Consider the following 19,229-nt stretch of genomic DNA (forward strand, 5'->3'; position numbering starts at 1 on the left):
TAAAAGAGAGTCTAGTTCTCAATTCAGAAACTGGCGGAGACCTGAGCTTAACATTTTTCAAGGACTTGCTGAATCATGAAGAATGCTTCTTCAAGAAACTGAAGGAGAAAAGACTTTATGGAGGACTAGCATCCAACCTGGGTCCTATCACCACTGCATGTGCAGTGAAAGTGAACTCAGAAATGAAGGTACCACAGTCGGGGAGGAGGGAGGAGGAGGCATGATACCTAAGAGACCCCAGATCTTTCTGGGAAAAAAATAAACATTTCTAAAGGCATAACATAAATTGCATATACATGAGTGTTTGGGTTTTTAAAAATGCAGAGAATGACAAATGGTCATTGTTCATAACTCAGATTTCCAGAAAATATAAGAACTTAGGTATCCCAAATGGTTTATGTCACAGTCTACAGAAGATCTGAAATACATTATTCTAGTTTATAAAAGAACATACATTTTATATTCTTATATTAACATCTAGTATAATTCTATGAAAATATTCCTTTCTAATAGGAATTCAAGATTAAGACAATATTGTACTTAAATATAAATATTTGAAGGAAATCTATTTTAGAGAGAGAGAAGATAATGTTAAATAAGATTCTCCTTCGGAATGTCATAAAGCTTAGCTATCTGGAATTAAACAAACCATTGTTCAATTGTCTAAGATTTTTGAAACTCTCTTGATTTTTTTTTACTTGCTGCACTAATGCCCTTGAATCTGACAAAAAAATGAGTTTTCTCATCCAATTTTTAGAAAGCTATCAGTTGATCTTTGAATTTCTTTTTCACCTCAGATTTATGAATCCATTATTCACAAAGATAGCAGCAATATATCACTTAGAATGTAGCCAAGAACTGGCAAGTAATTAAAAAAAATGTGAGTAGTCAAAATGTGTGTCACATAGTACTCTTCTCAATTTTAGCAAGCACCATGAGCTGTTTTTCAGGGCTGAAATTTTTCAGCAGTGGGGAATGGAGATGGAGAGAAATGCTGCTCTGAAGATATATTTCAGTATAAGAAAGGATGTGCCCCACAATAAAACTCAAACTAGCTAACTGGAAAATTTGGTTTGGAGAAAGAATTATGCCTCTAATTATTCCAAGTGGTTGGTCTGACCATATTTTGTTCAGATATCTATTATCACATTTTCACAATAGATATCTATTATCACATTTTCCTAACATTCACATGTTTTGGTGACTTTGCTTCAGAAATTATCCAAATAAATCTTCATTCTACTACATAGAATCCTTCCAGCTTTGTATTATTGATGTCAAACCGCCTAGGATATTTTTCACTTTTTCATTTCATTTTTAATCAAAGCTCACACTGATTAAAAGTTGTTGGAATAATTTTAATAAAACACATCACAGGAGCATGAAGCTTCTAATGAGTACCATTTACATAGAGTGGCCAGGATATTCATCCTAAGATTTAGCAGAAAATCCATAGTTATTTCCTAAGAAGAGCTTGCTAATTTTTAAATATTTCATTAAATCTCGAAACAATCATATTTTACTTGAGTTGTATGGGATATTTTTTGTTTTGTTTTATTTTTGGTACCAGAGATTACACCCAGGGGTGCTTAACCACTGAGCCATATCCCTAACCTTTTTATTATTATTTTGAGACAGGGTCTTCTAAATTGCTTAGGGCCTCAGTAAGTTGCTGGGCTGGCTTTGAATCTGTAATCCTCCTGCCTCAGTCTCCTGAGCCATTGGGATTATAGGCATGTGTCACTGAGCCTGGAGAAATTGAGATTTTTAAGGTTTCTCTAGACTGGCTGTACATAGTAACGAGAAAATACAGTGGGTTGTTATGAAATATAAGAAAATAAGCTCAGAATTTAAGTGTGGGACTCTTGATAGAGAGGGAACATGTGGTCCTTCTAAAAGTCAAGCTGAGACCTTAAAGAAAAAGTCCCATCAAAGTAACCAAGGAGGCATGGCTTATAGTAGTGATGGCATCCAACTATGGGAATGAGCTTCCTGAAAGAAATGGGGGAAATGAGTTCTTTCAGAAAGTCAACTTCTCTCCTAAATGAAAAGGCAACCACACCACACAGGCATGCCAAAGGCACATTGCCTGATTCTTCTGCAGTGAAAACCTATTTCAATACCTTCCATTTGTGTACTTTCATTTCTGGGACTTCTCGTTTATTCTAACCTCCTAAGTGGTCTCAGATGTATCAGGAATTTATTCCAAAACACCTTCCACACATACCCATATTTGAACAGTGTTCTATCAAGAAAGCAAGAGGTATACGCTTCATCAAGATTTCCATCTTTCCAGGCATCAGCTTATCGAGTTAGAAACAGGATGTAGCTACAGGAAATGGACCTTAGTCAGTATGATTCATTTCCTGAAAGTAGGTCAGAAAATTCATATAATATGAAACTCTACCAGCTACTTCTCTAAAACATATTTCTCAATTGGGAGAAACCCAATGAGAGTATAATGTAGAGACTCAGACTTCCCCAGTTCTTCCTTTTTAAAAAGGCTTTTCCCCATCTTGAAAGAAAACAGAAACAGAGTATGCAACATGAAAATACTGGGTTTGTGCTGGAATTGGCCCACACTGGTTTGTGAGAACGATGGCCATACCTTTCTTTCAATGTGTCATTCAATGATGTCATGTTGATAGCTTAAAATTAGCTATGATGGGAATATTAACACCTTGGAAATTGCCCTTAAAATCAAGCTTATTTTTTTGAGTTAGCTTACAGCACCAAGTATAGTGAATATGTTAAAGCAAATATCTGTGAAAGTAACAACCATATCAACAAATGGATGAGCCACCTACCCCTGGCCATTGTGAATGAAACACTCTTTAAACAGGCTGCTAACCGCTCTTGGGGTAAAGGGAATTCCTGTTAGGAATTGTGGGATTCTATCCTCAGTTGGTCACCCTTGAACAAAAGTGGATAAAATTTTCTACAGACAACTAAATAATAAGTAAAGTTTTATAAGCCACCTATGTTCTTATTTTCCTTTTGTCAATATATAAGAATCACGCTTAGAACATGGGCTTCAAAACTTACCACAAGCCACATTTGGCCCATGGGGCCAGGGTTTGCTAACCCCCACTCTGGAAGCATATGCCAATTTTTATCCTTGATTAACTGGCTCTTGTATTTGCATTTCTCCAAGGGCAGTTCCAAACCTTGTTGGTTTTCATCGGGCTCCTCTTCCCACCTCCCCCTCTTGCTTACTGTAAAGGACCACAACTTATCCTGAAAATTTTGGAAGTATCATATTTGAATTCCCTGGACACCCTCACTCATCCTCTCCCTCAAAGAACCACCAATGTTGTTGCCTCCCATCTCACAGGACAAAGCTTTCTTTCTCCTAGGAAGTCCAATTTCCATACTTGTTTTCTTGGTTCTATCGGCATCTACCTTCTCTGGTATTTGCCCCATCTATTATATTTTCTTTCTGTCCTGAACCTTTGAGATCTTTCTTTTGGTTTTCTCTTATAACCCTAAAAACCATTACACAGACATGCAAACCCACATACATTCTCTTTCCGAAACACACACACACACACACACACACACACACACACACACTAAAGGAAACCAAATCCAATTGGCCAAAATCTCCCAACAAATACCCCTTGTCTTTTTCTACTAAGAACTGCCCTCTTTCACACCTTGCCTTTCGTGAAGACTTCTAAGGAGCATCTGTGACCCTCTCCTCCCTTCCCCACCACTCCCTCTCTATCCACTTCCCCACTCCCTCTCTGTCCACTGCTTGCTGGCTTCTGCTGTTACTTTTCTCTGAAAGCTGTGCTTGAACAAGTAACCCTGCATCTCCAGATTGTCAAATCAAACCAAGAATTTTATGTTTCATGATATCAAATTCATATTTATTACAGAAAAAAAGTTAAAATATAAGAGGAAAAAGAAAAATAACCTCCACTCACAGACAACTAGTGAAAACAACTTGTGAATTCTTGCAAATAATATCATATGCACACATAGGCATACAGACAAATCTTATGTGCTGTGTCTGTGTGTGTGTGTGTGTGTGTGTGTGTGTATATATATATATATATATATATATATATATATATATATATATAATGAAATTGAAAAAAAGACAATATTTTGTTGTCTGCTTTTGGTACATATAAAATACATATACAAACACACATATTTTAAAAATATCCTACTTTTTGTGTGTGTGTGATGCAGAGATTTAATCCAGGGCATGGTACATATGAAGCAAGCACTCTAACAACTGAGCTATATTCCCAGCCCCTTCCTATGTTTTTTATTAATATTTTCTACATTATCCTTAATGACCATATAGTGTATCACTGTGCACATGGACAATGATTTATTCATTTTTCTAAGGAAAGTGGCTTAGTGTCTAGCATTTCACTGGAATCCCAGTGCAGTAAACAACAGAGGCACAGCTTGGAGATAGCTGCACACACAAGGCATGTTTCCATCTTATTAAAAAATTTATCTGCCACTTTGGATACTATGATTTCCCATCTTGGTTTTCATGCCACTCTTCTGAAAATTTCTTTTCAGCTTCCTCAATCAAATCCCTTTTACTCACCATCTCCAATGTTGGTTTTTTGTGTGCCTTTTCTTATCTCTACACTAAAGACTCCCACACCTATACCCTTAAGCAAACCTTTGCCCCACATTGCTGACTCCTACACGCCATGATTAATGGGAACAGATGACAGTGGCCCACTCCATTCAGATTTCCCAGAGTATTTGAAACTGAAGTTTGAGGCATAACACTCCTCCAACCCTCAAACTTCTTTTGTGAGGTAGAGGAAGCACCCAGTCACCTTGATTGCAGGCAAAACTAGAGACCAAAAAAGCTGAAAACATTCTTATCTCTATTTCACCCTTTTTTCCTGTTGGGCAATAAATTTTGGTCACAAAATCTTCTGTTTTTGTTAAACCACTCTTTTTTTTTTTTTTTTTTTTCGATAATAACACTTTGTTTCAGACTCTTTTCAATTCTGACCTAGCCTTGAGGCACAGGCCACAGCAATTCTACCCCACGCTTTGTCCAGATTGATGGATCATTGAAAAGCATAAAGCTGGTTAGGACTTTGACTTCTCACAAGACTCTTGCTGCACAGGACTTTCCTCTGATTCTCCTCTCCCCAAAAGTCCAGCTTCACTGCTATTACCATCTTGGTTCCATATGTACCAACATTCTACAAAAATTTCCCCTCTTTCTTTGAAATAACCATCATACACATGTTTCTCTCTCTGCCAAGAGAATCCTTCGGGACACACTCCTCTATCCTTTTACATTTCCTTATGTTTGATCCTTCCAGATGTGGTTCTGATGTGTTCTCTCTCTGGTTGTCCCTAAGACCCTTGTTGGAGGTTCTCCTACTCTCTCATGGATGTCTTCGAGTACTTTTAACATGACTTTGACATTATGGTTTTCACAACTATCCCCCCTGAGGTCTGGGTCCACATGCATCAAGTCAATGTGGGAATAAATGAACAATCAATAGCCACATTATCTGCCTCCATTTTTTCTTGTGGGTTGTTATTCTCTAGCTCCTCAGACCATGATGTCAGAGAAAACTTTGTGGTAGGCTTGTGACTGACTGACTACAGAGGTCCTTTGTTATTTTTATCTTGGCTCAGTCCTGATAGCTATTACCAATAATGGAGCATAAATATCTGTCCCCTGTTCCCTCAAGAGCTGAGCATTTTTCTCTGGAAAAGGTGTGGTCAGTGTTTTCACATGAAAGCAATTTGTAGACCAATATCTAGAAGATTTTCTTCTCACCACTGCCTCACTTCAGAGAAAGCCTTTGGAGGCAGCAAAAGGATAAGACTCAGAAAACACAAGTCCTGCCACCCTGGAAGCAGCACCTCACCAGGAAAATGAGTTTACCAGGAAAATGAGTTTTGAGGACAAATTGCACAAAATAGGGTTGCTCTTTTGCTTTTCATCTGTTTAGCTATTTCCTTTGATACCTACTTATTTATGAGGCTCTTTTTGATTCTGTCCTAGCCTTGAGGCACAGGCCACAGCAACTCTTGCCCATGCTTCGTCCAGAGTGATGGGTCATTGAAAAACATAAAGCTGATTAGAATCATGGCCTTCTTGCAAAGCTCTTGCTGCACAATATAAGCCACAAAGTCAAAGCTCTTGGCAAACAAATAAAATCTACAAACACCCAAACTCACATAATCTTATGTCAAAGGCTCATACTTACAGAAAGACAAGGCAGGTCAGAAGCAAAAAGGGAAAAGTGAAGGAGGGTTCCAAAGAGAAGATGGATTAGAAAGAAATGAAAACACAAGTAGTACTCACCAGCAAACCATGACGACCTTTGGTACTAATCTCTACACCAAGTCCTAGGGAATTCAATAACAAAGTGCCCCTGCCCTCAGGAACCTCCCATTCCAGAGAGGAGGCAAACAGAGCCATGTGTGTTCACAGAAACGTATAGAAGGTCAAAAAAGAGGGACAGCAAACCCAGTCTAGAGAAGGAAAGCTACAGGGAGATCCTCTTGGAGGATATATTTGATCTGAAGCTAAAGAGAAGCGTAGATTCAGTTTGTCAGGAAAGAAAGCAGTGTAAGGAAGTCAGGTGACATTTCAGGGTCTGGAGATGGCAGAAGCCAATGCATAACAAGGAGGAACATCGAATGAGTAAGCTAAATAAGACACATGGGAGATGATATAGGAGACACGATGAATGGGCCAGATCGTGAAGCACTTCCGCTGAGCTTTTAAGTACAGCCATTGAATATCTGGGGGGGAAAAAGTGCCAGGCTTTCACTTTAGATCCACTAAATTGAGGATCTACTAGAGAAACAATGAAACCAAATAGAGAGTGGGCAAGACTGGTGATTCATTTCTAAACCATTTCCATGCCTCTCCTGAGCACACAAGCTAGACTTTGTATTCTGCAGATACCTGTAGAATGTGGGCAGTCATTATACACACCACTTCCACACCTAGGCATTAGAAACCTCTTCTAAGAGGCTCCGCTGCCTCTTTATTCATCTGCAGCAACCTTGAAAGGCATGTGTCGAAGATGGCATAATAACAAGATGGACACAGTCAGAATCCCTAGAACACCACATCAAACTAATCCCTGAGCAAGAAAATATTTACACTGTATTAAGTCACAGAGATTTTTGTCTATGAAATTCCTGTAGCAAAAGGCTGTGATAATTCAATCATTCATAAGCTAAATCAGAAAATATACCTGTTTTTTTTTCTTGCACAGGACAGGGATGAAATGGAACATATTAAATGATGAAACAATGATCTGGTCTGAGAGGTTGAGTTTGAAGATATTGATGGAGTAGAGAAAAGAATCAGACTCAAGACATATTTCAGAGGCCTTCACTACTTACCAACCACAGTTTGCTGACTAGTTGATTATGAACAATAAGAGAGAGAGGGTTTGGATGAATTGGTAAGCGATGGTACCATCATCAAAGACAAAGGATGAAGAAGAAAGGTCATATTGAACAGGGAGTTGTGATCCACTTGAATAGCTTGAGTTTGATGTGGCAGTAGAATATCCAAATGGAGATATGCATCAAACATTTAATATAAAAGTCTAAAAGGTCTGGATGGATAATATATATGTGATTGAGTTGTGTAGGAATGATAAATGATGAAGGTGGATTAGTAGAAAAGAGAGATCATGTAGAGAAGCACAGGTGAAGGATGAACTGCAGGAACAGTATTGAAACAGCAGGAGGGCTGGGGCTGGAGCTCAGTCGCAGAGCATTTGCCTAACACATGTGAGGCACTAGGTTTGATCCTTAGCATTGCATAAAAAATAAACAAATAAAATAAAGGCACATAATCCATCTACAACTACAAAAAAAAAAAAAAATACAGGAAAGAAAGAGGAGCATTTGGGTAAATCCTACAAGAACTGGTGTGAGGGAGTCCAGTGAGGATCAAATGAGCGCCAGCTCCCAGGAAGCAGGAAGTCTGAGAGTCTGAAGAAAGCGTAATCTTCAGTGCAAAAAATACCAGAGCGATTTTGTATGGTGAGGACTAGAAAAGTGTTCATTCCATTTGGCAATCTGGAATCAGATAGTGACCACAAGGAGAAACGATTCAGTAGAATGAACTGGTACAATATAATTGCTCAGAGGACTAAAAGGAAGATGGGTGAGCACAGTTAGGAACACTAATTATTCTTTTTGAAACTTTGTATAAAAAAGGGAGAGAAAACAGTATGCTGTCCAAAGTTAACTCAAACTCAGGAAGAGTTTTTGTGTGTTTGTCTTTAACATGGATTAGATCTGTGCCATCAAATATGGTACCCACTCATCATGTGGCTGCTGAACACTTGAAATGTGACTAGTCCAACAAGGTGCTCTCAATTAAAACTCAGTTTGAAGACGAGATACACACACACACACACACACACACACACACACACACACATATATATAAAATATATCAATGATTATTTTATATGGAATATAAGAAAAAATAAACATTGGGTTTAAATGCCTCATCTCATATTTCCTTTTGCTTTTCTTTCATGTTTGCTTGCTTGAAAATATCAAATCATACATGTGGCAGTGCTTAGCTGGTGCATGTTATATAGAGTGATAAATAGCAGCAAGATTAACAATGGCTGGGATAAGCATAATTCTAAAATGACTTCCAAGATCCACATCTGTGTAAGTCTTTCCCATTGCCTCTTGAGTGAGACTACTGAGTAGGAAGATACATCACTCCAGTGATTAGAATACTATCCAGCAGATTTTGAGTAAATCAGAAGGGGATTAACCTACATGGCCCTGATCCAATCAGGTACACCCTTTTAAAGAAAGTGATGCTTCAGAGAGATGCTCCATTGTGGCCTGAGACAAGTAAAATACAATTGTGAGAACAGGGAGCTACAGGCAAGAATGGGCTTTCCCTTCTGAGACCATCCCCCATTCAATAGTCAATGAGAAAACAGAGATCTCTTCAACAGAAAGCACTGAATTTGGCCAATCACCTAAAGAAGGCTGAAAGAAAATCCCAAGTAAGATCTCAGCCCCAGTCCCGACACTTATTTCTACCTGTTTAAACCCTGAGCAGCTAACTCACACCCACAATCCTGAACCACAGAATTGTGAGATAATAAATTTGTAGGATTTTTTTGATTGTAGTGCTGGCACTGAACCCAGGCCCTCACACCTGCCAGCAAGCACTCCACCACTAAGCTACACCCCCAGACTCTGCATTTTTAAAGCCACTAAATTTGTGATAATCTATAAGGCATGGAAAAAACTGTAATAAAATATCTATTAGCTGGGCATGGTGGTGCAGGCCTATAATTCCAGCATCTCAGGAGATTAAAGCAGGAGGACCACAGGTTCAAAACCAGGCTCAGCAAAAGCAAGGTGCTAAGCAACTCAGTGAGACCCTGTCTCTAAATAAAATACAAAATAGGGCTGGGGATGTGGCTCAGTGGTTGAGGGCCCCTGAGTTCAATATTCAGTACAAAAAAAAATCTAACATTTAATTAGTAATTATTACACACCACAGGCACCCATACTAAGCATTTTAAATATACTGTCTCATTTTATTTTCATAAAAACCTTAAGCAATAAGTTACCATCATAATATATTGCAATTCTATAGTAATGGTACCTGACACACAGGTTAGGAAATCTTCTAAGGTCACAAAATTCATCATAGATATAGCTAGTATTTAAAAGGTTTACAAGCTCAAAAATAACAAAATAATTGCTGTAATCAGAAAATCTCAGAGGAGTAGGCAGGAAACCGAATCAAAACCACCATTGAAGAGCTGGACTTAGACAAGAGAAATGCCTTCTCTTCTGAGAACGGAGGTAGGACAGGATAGGTAGGGTGTCCTTAGGGGTACAGGTGGGGAAAGGGGAATGTGGAATAAGATCACATTATATAATCAAAATTCTGTGGAATTAGAGGCAGATTTTTGTTTAGAAGGCAGGGAGTGAGTGGGGGATTGCAGATTCTTGGGTGGTGCTTTCATAGTTGCAGAGAAAAGAAGAACTGTCCCAAAACGTTCAAAAATAGTGTTGAAAACTATGAATTATTGACATAATGTTCAGCTTTTGTGTGTCAATTTTCCAGGGACTCTCAGCCTTACTGGTGAAGAAGAGATGATAGCTGTAGCATTTATTCAAGGATGGGAATTTCAAAAGAAGATGATCTGACAAAATGATGAAAAATAAAATAAATATTACTAAAACTGATTCACTGTCTAGTCTGGGCAGGAGAGAAGGGAAGAGCAGAAGTGGGAGAGTGCTAAGATCTGAATATGGTTTGTCCCCGCTGAAACTCACATTGAAATTTCATCCACATTATGAGATATTAAGAGGTGTGATCAGGTGGGATATTAGGAAAGTATTTAGGGCTCTGTCCTCAACAATGGATTAATTCATTCATTTGATTCATATAAAGGGTTAATTTGCTTTTCTCAAGAGTGGGTCTGGTATGAAAGCCTATTTGGTTAGGTCTCTGCCATACTCTTTGACTCTGACCACGTGAGGCCCTGTGCAGCCTTAGCATTCTTCCAATGCAAAGGCCATCACTAAGATCACAGCCCTTCAACCTTGAACCAGATCCATGAGCCAAAATGAACTGCTTTCTTTTTAAATTGCACCAGGCTATGGCATCATGTTATTCAAAACTTAAAACAGACCAAGATGGAGAGATGGGGAAGAGGAACCAATATCAGGAGATATCCAGGAGGTCCAAACACAGGAGGTGCAGTGTAAGGAGAGTGAGGTAGAATCAATGCACCCATGTCCCACCACAGTCTCTAAGTCAAAAGCATGATGTAATTTTGGACTACTAATTATCCAACATTAACATAAAGGCTTGTGAGAGTGAGAGGGATTAATCTAGTGTAAATACTCTCATTATACCTAGCCAGAAACTGAGGAAGATTCTAATAGTGTACTCAGAACTTGAAGCCAAGAGTGGTAGAGCAGGGTCCAGGTCATCTTTAAGTACAGACAGCACTTGTACCTATTTTGGGTGACGCACCTTGTGGTGTTGGAAAAGGAGATAACATAGAGTCCATGTGATATTAAAAAATCAACACTTTAAAAAATGAATTTATGCTTTGCAGGTTCAAACAAGTATGTGGGGGGGGGGCTGAAATATAGTTAAGTGAGATGTTCTTTAACAGAGATGAATTCAGAATGACAAAATAAATGTGTAACCAAAATATGCCATTTGCTTTCATTCTCTGAAAGTTTCCTATAACTATTGATTATTTACATACATATGTATCTAGCTCCACAAATGATTATATAGAGCAAAATCACTTATTTATGAAACCTAGACCATTCCAATGTAATAATTTTTAATAATACTGCCTCATAGTTTTAATTGAAGGACAAACCTCTAACAATACTTTTTTAAATTTCCGAATATGTCTGTGAAATAGGTTGAAAATAGGATTATGAAAAATGTAGATAGAAAAGGCATTTTCACAAAATTTTTGAGATTTTTTTTTTGGTGATACACAGAATAGGGATTTGAACCCAGGGGTGCTCTACCCATAAGTTATAACCCCAAACCTTTTCACTTTTGAGACAGGGTCTCACTAAATTGCCCAGGCTGATCTTGAACTAGCAGTCCTCCTTCCTGAATCTTCTGAGTCACCGGGATTACAAGCATGTGCAACTACACCCAGCTATGTATTTTTTTATTAAGAAAACTGAATAGGGCTGGGGCTCAGTGGTAGAGCACTCACCTGGCACATATGAGGTTCAATCCTTAGCACCACATAAAAATAAAATAAAGATATTGTTTCCACATACAACTTAAAAATACATATTAAAAAAGAGAAAACTATTGAATAAATTTAATCTGGCAAATTCAGTATTTTCAACCCCCTCCCCCAAAATAATCAGTGATAACTGACTTTGAGTATAGTCCCCTTGTACAATATCCATGGATATATAATTACATGTATACTGACATTTACATGCATATCCACATCCATGTTCATATCCATATCTAAATATTCAACAGACATCTGGCTTGTCACAGGCAAAGGTGAATAGGCCCTAGAACAGGAGTGCTTAGAAATCTTTGTGTTTTTTACTGCAAAAGAATTTCAGTGAACAAATGTTTGGGAGCAAAATAGAAAATTCCCTTTAGAATGCCATAGTAATAACTGTTGCAGGAAACAGCTAAACTTAGCACATTGTCAAAAAAATCCCACTTAAGCCATCCAAACATTGAGAAAATATTGAGAGTTTTGTTTTTTTTTTCTAGTTTTGTTTGTGTTTGTTTGTTTGGTTGGTTTTGTTTTGGGGGAGTTTTTTGTTGTTCTTGTTACTAGGGATTGGAACTCAGCCTGACGTATGCAGGGTGAAAGTATGAAAAGAAACTGTAACTGAATACAGCAGACTAAATGATTTATAAGAAACAAAATTACTTAGCTCACAGTTTTGGAGGTTTGTCAGTCCAAAATTGTGGCTCCAGCATTTGACGAGGGTTTCCTTCTGTCTCTACCATTGTGGAGGGCTTGACACGATGAGATGAAACAAGGAAATCATTCTAGCCTTTAGAAAACCAGCAATGACAACGAGGGGCCTTCTCATGACCTCATCTAATCCTAATTACTTTCCCAAACTATCACCTCCAAATACCCATTAACATATAAATTTGGGGATTTAATTTCTAATATATAAACTTTAGAAGAAACTTTTAGGCCATAGCAAATATCATGGAGCTCTTTCCCTATGTTTTCTTCTAGTCGTTTAATAGTTTTGGGTCTTGTATATAAATCTTTAACTTATTTTGAGTTGATTTCTTTTTTTAGTGAGATCTCTAGTGAGATAAAGGTTTGATTTAATTCTTCTGCATATGGAAACCCCGTTGACTAATACCATATATTGAACAGACTATCCTTTTGTATTGTGTGTTCTTGGCACCCTTGTCAAAAACCCATGGGATGAAAATGTATGAATTTGTTCCAATTCCTTTGATTTATGTGTGTTTTTATGCCAGTACTATACTGTTTTGATTACTATAGCTTTGTAGCATGATTTGAATTCAGGTAGAATAATACCTACAGCTTTGATCTTTCTACACAGTATTGCTTTAGCTAGCAGAGTCTTTTATGCTTCCAAATTTTAAGATTACTTTTTCAATTTCTGTGGAAAATGTCATTAAAATTTTGATAGGAGCGCTGGGGTTGTGGCTCAGTGGCAGAATGCTTGTCTCGCACATGTGAAGCACCGGGTTTGATCCTTAGCACCACATTTAAAAAAAAGAAAAAGAAACTGGATGTTTTGATAGCCTCAAAGTATCTTTTTTCAAAATATGTATTATCAATGAAGGGAAAGGTTCGAACTTTGCCATGGAGAAACCTGATAGATACCACCTTAACCAACTGATAAAGGTTAGTACAGCCAGCAATGACAATGAAGGGCCCTCATTAGCAGCCACCTAGAAGGATGCTGCCCTGAGGCCCTGCAAACACACTCACTGGAGGAGACATTATTGGGGACATGAAGGTAAAAGTTTACTAGTTGAAAGCCAGGTGATGGGAAACACTGAAAGGAATGAGTATGAGTCCCAAGCTCATGGGAGGAGAGAATCAGTGTCTGAAGAAAGTTCAGAATGCTTCAAAGAGAGAAATCCAGGCACCAAAATCTCACCATATCCACCACATCATGACTATGTGGCAAGAAAAGGCAGTATAAGTCACTCTAACATATCTACCTTCACAGTGGAGTAATATCACAAAGACTCCCCCAGTTTAAGACTGAATTAAAGGTCAAACATCACACTGAAAAGCTTGCAATAAGAGAGAGAGCTTGGTATCATTATTAATGAAATCAAAATTATGTTTGCAAACTGGATTATTGGAACCTTGTCTTAAATGGGTGTGGGTATGATATGTAAGTCTCTATAAGACAGCTGCCAGGCTGAGACAAGTCTGCCATTTGAGGGGATGTAAATGATTATTTGCTATCAAAGCACCTAAAAAATAATACTTCTGAAAAAATGTAGGATTGTTATAGAATGTATAACCAAGAAAAAGCAAAGCAAGCTCTCCTTAAAGACTATTAAAATTAGGAGATCAGTAGAAAACTTTCAACCTTTCCCATCAATGGCTTTGACATTGGACAGAAAGGTCCACAATATCAAGGCACTGAAATTTCTTTTGATGATACCTGGAAGAAAATTCCACCTCCCATGTCTTCCTTGTAACCAAAACAATGGGCAGTGTTATGGTTTGGATCATAAATGTCCCTCAAAAGCTCATGTGTTGAAGGCAGGGTACCCCAGGCAGCAGTGTTCAGAGGTGGGGCTTTTGAGGAGGTGATTGGATCACAAAGGTTCTGATCTCACAAATGGATTAATCCATTCATAGATTCATAGTTTAGTGGGTTTTGGTAGGAGGGCTTTATTATAAAACTTCTCCTTCCTTCCACCTCCCTTTCATTTTCTTGGGCACCACGGGTAGGTAGCTTTGTTCTATCACCTGCTCCCTACGATGGATGATGTTCTGCCTTGCCACAAGACTAAAAGCAATGGAGCCAGCCAACCATGAACTGAAATGTCTGAAACAGCGAGCTAAGGTAAATCTTTCCGCCATTAAGTTGATTTTCTCACAGTGAAGGAAAGTTGAGCTACACAGGCAGTAAAGTTACTATTCAGTGAAAGAACTTACAAACTGATTCAAACTAGTTCAAAGAATGAATTATATTCTGCTTCAGAATGCTGCTAGACCCATGTGTGTGATATTCTGTTGCTGAATTTGGACAATTAGACAGCAAGATAAACATCAATAAATAATAAATGTGCATTTGTATTAATTTATTCTGACCATGGAAGTTTTACTGATAAGTTAGCTATGAGCATGTTGGGCCTAAGACAAGGATTCAATGTTAAAACTCAATACTGAAAATTAAGTCATTCAAAGAAAGAATCACTTTGTTCAGAAAGACATTCAAATAAATTTGAGATAGAAAAGAGTTCCTCTTACTCTTCTCAAATAAGCTCCACCACCATACTCTCACAAAATAGAGTCCCTTAAAAACACCAAGCAAATCCAGACATAGTACCCATCATAAACACAGGAGCTGACTTACACTCTCTTCAGGTCCAGCCACTGATTCTCCTGATAGCTTCCTTGGCTCTGGCTTTGTTCCAAGAACAATGTCCCAGGTCTGCCTCTCATCTATTCTGCTGGCCATGGGCTGCCCCAAGCATTTATCATTTCACCAGATTGTCCTGAAGTACTTAACAAGTCGTGGGCTTCTGATCACAGGACATGGTTGTAAAACATCACCTGCATTGTGGTCTAAATATTTGTGTTCCCTCCAAATTCATATGTTAAAATATTTACCAGTATTTACCTATGATAAAATTCATGAAATCATTATAACTATGCTATCTAAAAGCAAACAAAGAAGCAGACGTTCATTTCACAATCTTTTAAGGTTTTTCAGTGCTGAGGACTGAACTTCACACATAATCCCCATCCCCAGTGTGACAGGGTTAGGAGGTGAGACCTAGGAGGTGATTAAGTAATAATGTTCCTCCCTAGGGAATGGGATTCATGCCCAAATAAGAGAGGTCCCAGACAGCTACCCTGTCAGAGAGAAACCACCAACTATAAATAAAGAAATGGCCCTTCTCCAAACTCCAGACCTGCCTTGATCAGGGACTTCCCAGCCTCCAGAACAGTGAAATATAAATCTCCATTGTTTATAAGCCACTGATTCCGTGGATTTTGCTCTAGCAGCCTGAATAGACCAAAACAGCCTGTAAGGTCACATCCAAACCACATTTGAACTCTCTCATCCTTCTGTTGCAAATCTGGGTAAGGAAACAATTGAAATACAGTCATCCACAGTAATAAAAGTTTGGGGGACAGATGAAGTGGCATCCTACAAATTAACAACAGTACAGCAAGTGCTTGTAAGATCACTGCCGCATTTTAAAGGGCAAGAGTTGAGTGACAGTATATTTGAAGTTCTGTGTAATAATCACCCACATTCCTCAATCACCCTTCTTTTATGAAAAGAGAGGCTGTGAAGAGCCACAGGCTCTGTGCCAAAGGGTAACCTTTAGAAAAATTAATAGGGGGCCTTTGCCAAATTAATAGGATCAAGTTCTTTTCATGAACATAATACAGTAATAAGCTAAAAACTCACTTTATTGTTATTTGTTCCAAGAATAAAATCTAGCCAAAAGCTTTAAGGTTTTCTTAAATCCCATCCAGAGGGTTTCTACTAATGGGAAAGTTTTAAGATCCTATTATAATGCAGCTTAACTTCTAGAAAGGTTTCATTGCACAAAAGTCTAAGAAAGGCTTGACTGAGTTCTAAATAAAAAGGTATGGAAATTATACTTGTGTAAGTGTATATATATATATATATATATATATATATATATATATTGCATAATATGCATATAAATGTATATAATACTATATACCACATATAATTATAACATAATAAAACTTCTTCTAAAACCTTCCAAGGGCCCATATTTACCTGTGATAAAATTCATGAAATCATTATAACTATGCTATCTAAAAGCAAACAAAGAAACAGATGCTCATTTCACAATCTTTTAACATTTTTCAGTGCTGAGGACTGAACTTCACACATAGTAAGCAAGCAACCACTGAACTACATCCATTGTCACAGAATCCTGAATATTCCATGGCACTAAAGGAATATTTTAGCAAGACCCTGATATTAATATGCTTTTAAAGGTATTCAATTTTTAAAACTGATAAGCACTTAGAGAACCAGAGAAAGAGAGGAACACTGTGAACTAACCACTGAAATCCTGAAGTGCCTATGCAGGTCTACATACAGAGAGAGCATTCATCAAATCAAAATGCTTGTTCACCTGCTCTGATGAAAATAAGATTTATTTAAAATTTTCATGGGATGTAAGTAGTATTTTAAGCCTTTGCCCCTACCAGGAGGCACAGTCATAGCTTTCTGTTCTGGAGATGAGAAAACCAAGACTCAAGAAGGTTAAGTGATTACTGGAGGTCACTGTGCTATTATAGCACAGCAAAACCTCTAACCCAGGCTTTCTGATTACAGTTATCGCTTTTGTAAAAAAAAAAAAAAAAAAGTAAATTAAAATGCACTGTTCCTAGGCTCTGAAAGGATTCTAAGAAGAATCTGGCCCAGTTGTTACTATCCATGAAATTTCAAAGACATCCAAGACTTATGGACACCATGAGTATGTTTATTAGTTAGAAAGATGATGATGTTTTTCAAAAAGGAAGAATGAAGAAGATGCCATCAGGTATACATTTGAACTGGGTAGCAAAAACCAAGTAGAGGGATAGAGTAACACAGATCCAAGGGGTTCTACAGCTCCTCAAATGCTCTGTAATTAGTCTACCCAGAAATCTGTGTAATATGCAAAATCAGTCATTTCCAATCTCACACCCTTCGAACGCCTCAGTTTTTCAGAGAATTGTAATGAGGATGCTGGAAATGGGGCATTGCCAATAGTAATGAATGTTTCTGCTTTTTAATGATGTTTAAGAATTTCAATTATAATCAAGTAAATGAACTTACTTCGGGAGAGATTCTCAAGGGCTTTCCCAAGCTTCTTGCTCTCTTGAAGGATGTGGTTCAATTCATCAAAATCCCGGCTTCCTGGTTTAGTCCGCCAGTTCCACTTAGGATGCTCTACTGCCCTTGGCACTATGTTTAAAAAAAATGGTTATTTCATAAGCATGCTGTATAACCACACAAACTCACTGTTCATTATTATGTGAAAGACTGAACCAAGATCAATGTACAGAATTTTATAAATGCTTAACTTGGAGATGGTCCTCTTATGAGCCAGCAGAAAGGAAGATATAATGTTGGGCTTGAAGAAAATGTTTTAACTGAACATGTCAGGAAAGTCTGGCAGATTTTATTTAAAAGAGGGAAATTCAAGTATTAATGTAGAACTAATCATTTCTGGAACTTAAGGGAAACACACGAAGCGTATTTTGTATTATATTACCAGCTTAAAAATAATTACTTCTTTATGACCAACTAGCAAATGTTTTTAAGACATTCTACAAATGTCTTCTAAAAAATCATGTAAGACTAAGCACATGTATTTACCTTCACTTCTTCCCAAGATCCCACTAAAATTATGCCATGATCAAGCAATTTTTTTCTCTCTCTCAAAGAACTAATTGAAGAAAGAGAAAGGACAGTATGAGGTAAGATTTTTGGTTTTTTTCTCGAAAATACAAAATGAACTGATGAGTGGTAACTGGATTTAGCAAGGCAGAGACAACTGAAACCTAAGTCCCTAAAGAGAGGGATGCCAAGAGAGTAAACATTTCACACTATTTGAACATTAAACCATTAATTGAGGAGAACAATGTCAGAGTAATAAAGATATAAGAACTTAATTGTTTTCCAGATTTAAGGGTTTCACCTAATTAATATCCAGCACAATTTAAGACATATTGGCAAGAGAAAATTTAAATAGTGACAAAAAAGAAAATATTCTAAACTCTTTCGTGGACAAAAATAGCAAATCAAATTGATATTAGACTTCTCAATGGCAATACTTGCCCTAGAAGACAGGGGAGAAATCCTTTAAAATTCCAACTAAAGAATATTTATGACTCAGAATTTAATACCAGATAAAGAACCAATGAAGATATTCAAAGGACTCAAGAACTGATCTTTCAGGCACTGTTTCTCAGAAATCTACAACTATAGCTACTCCAATAAAATGAGACAGTAAGCCAAAGTACAGATTGAAATTCAGGCAACAAGTGACTGCCCAAAAGGAAAAGTAAGGGTGTTTCTCAAGATGATTGTGAAGAATGATTTAAAGAGACAGCTGAGAAAGTGTCAAGAAGCCCAGAAGTCAAGAATAGAGCAAGAGGACAGAAGACTGGAGGAGAGAGGTCTCCGAAACCTTCTGAAAAATACAAAATAGCATAAAATGAAATAGAAGTTTCCAATTACTTGATGTGTCTGATCATATTGAGAAGGTCTAATTCTTTGGGCAGGGTTTGAATAAAGCAATAGTGATGGGTATATAGAAAACAAAATAATCAGAAAAGAAAAAATTGCTAATTCTAGAAAAAAATAATAGTTGGACACTGTAAGACCCAATGGTGAAAACTATGCATTAATATAGTCTAATAATATTGATACACAGAATATTTTTAACCAGCATGTGGAGTAACTACTATACTGCCCAGCTGAGGTGGGATTTGGCATTCAAAGCACAAAAATGA

General features: G+C 37.5%; 1 protein-coding gene across 1 annotated transcript in view; it reads right to left on the reverse strand.

Annotated features, from left to right (window-relative positions):
- Nucleotides 1-19,229, reverse strand: part of C16H8orf34 (chromosome 16 C8orf34 homolog) — a 155,879-nt gene that overhangs the window by 45,970 nt on the left and 90,680 nt on the right. Inside the window, 1 exon segment of the mRNA XM_076836055.1 lies at nt 17,548-17,676. Within this exon segment, the coding sequence (XP_076692170.1) occupies nt 17,548-17,676 (129 nt within the window).

The sequence above is a fragment of the Callospermophilus lateralis genome, chromosome 16 (genome assembly GCF_048772815.1).
Source record: "Callospermophilus lateralis isolate mCalLat2 chromosome 16, mCalLat2.hap1, whole genome shotgun sequence".
Lineage (NCBI taxonomy): Eukaryota > Metazoa > Chordata > Mammalia > Rodentia > Sciuridae > Callospermophilus > Callospermophilus lateralis.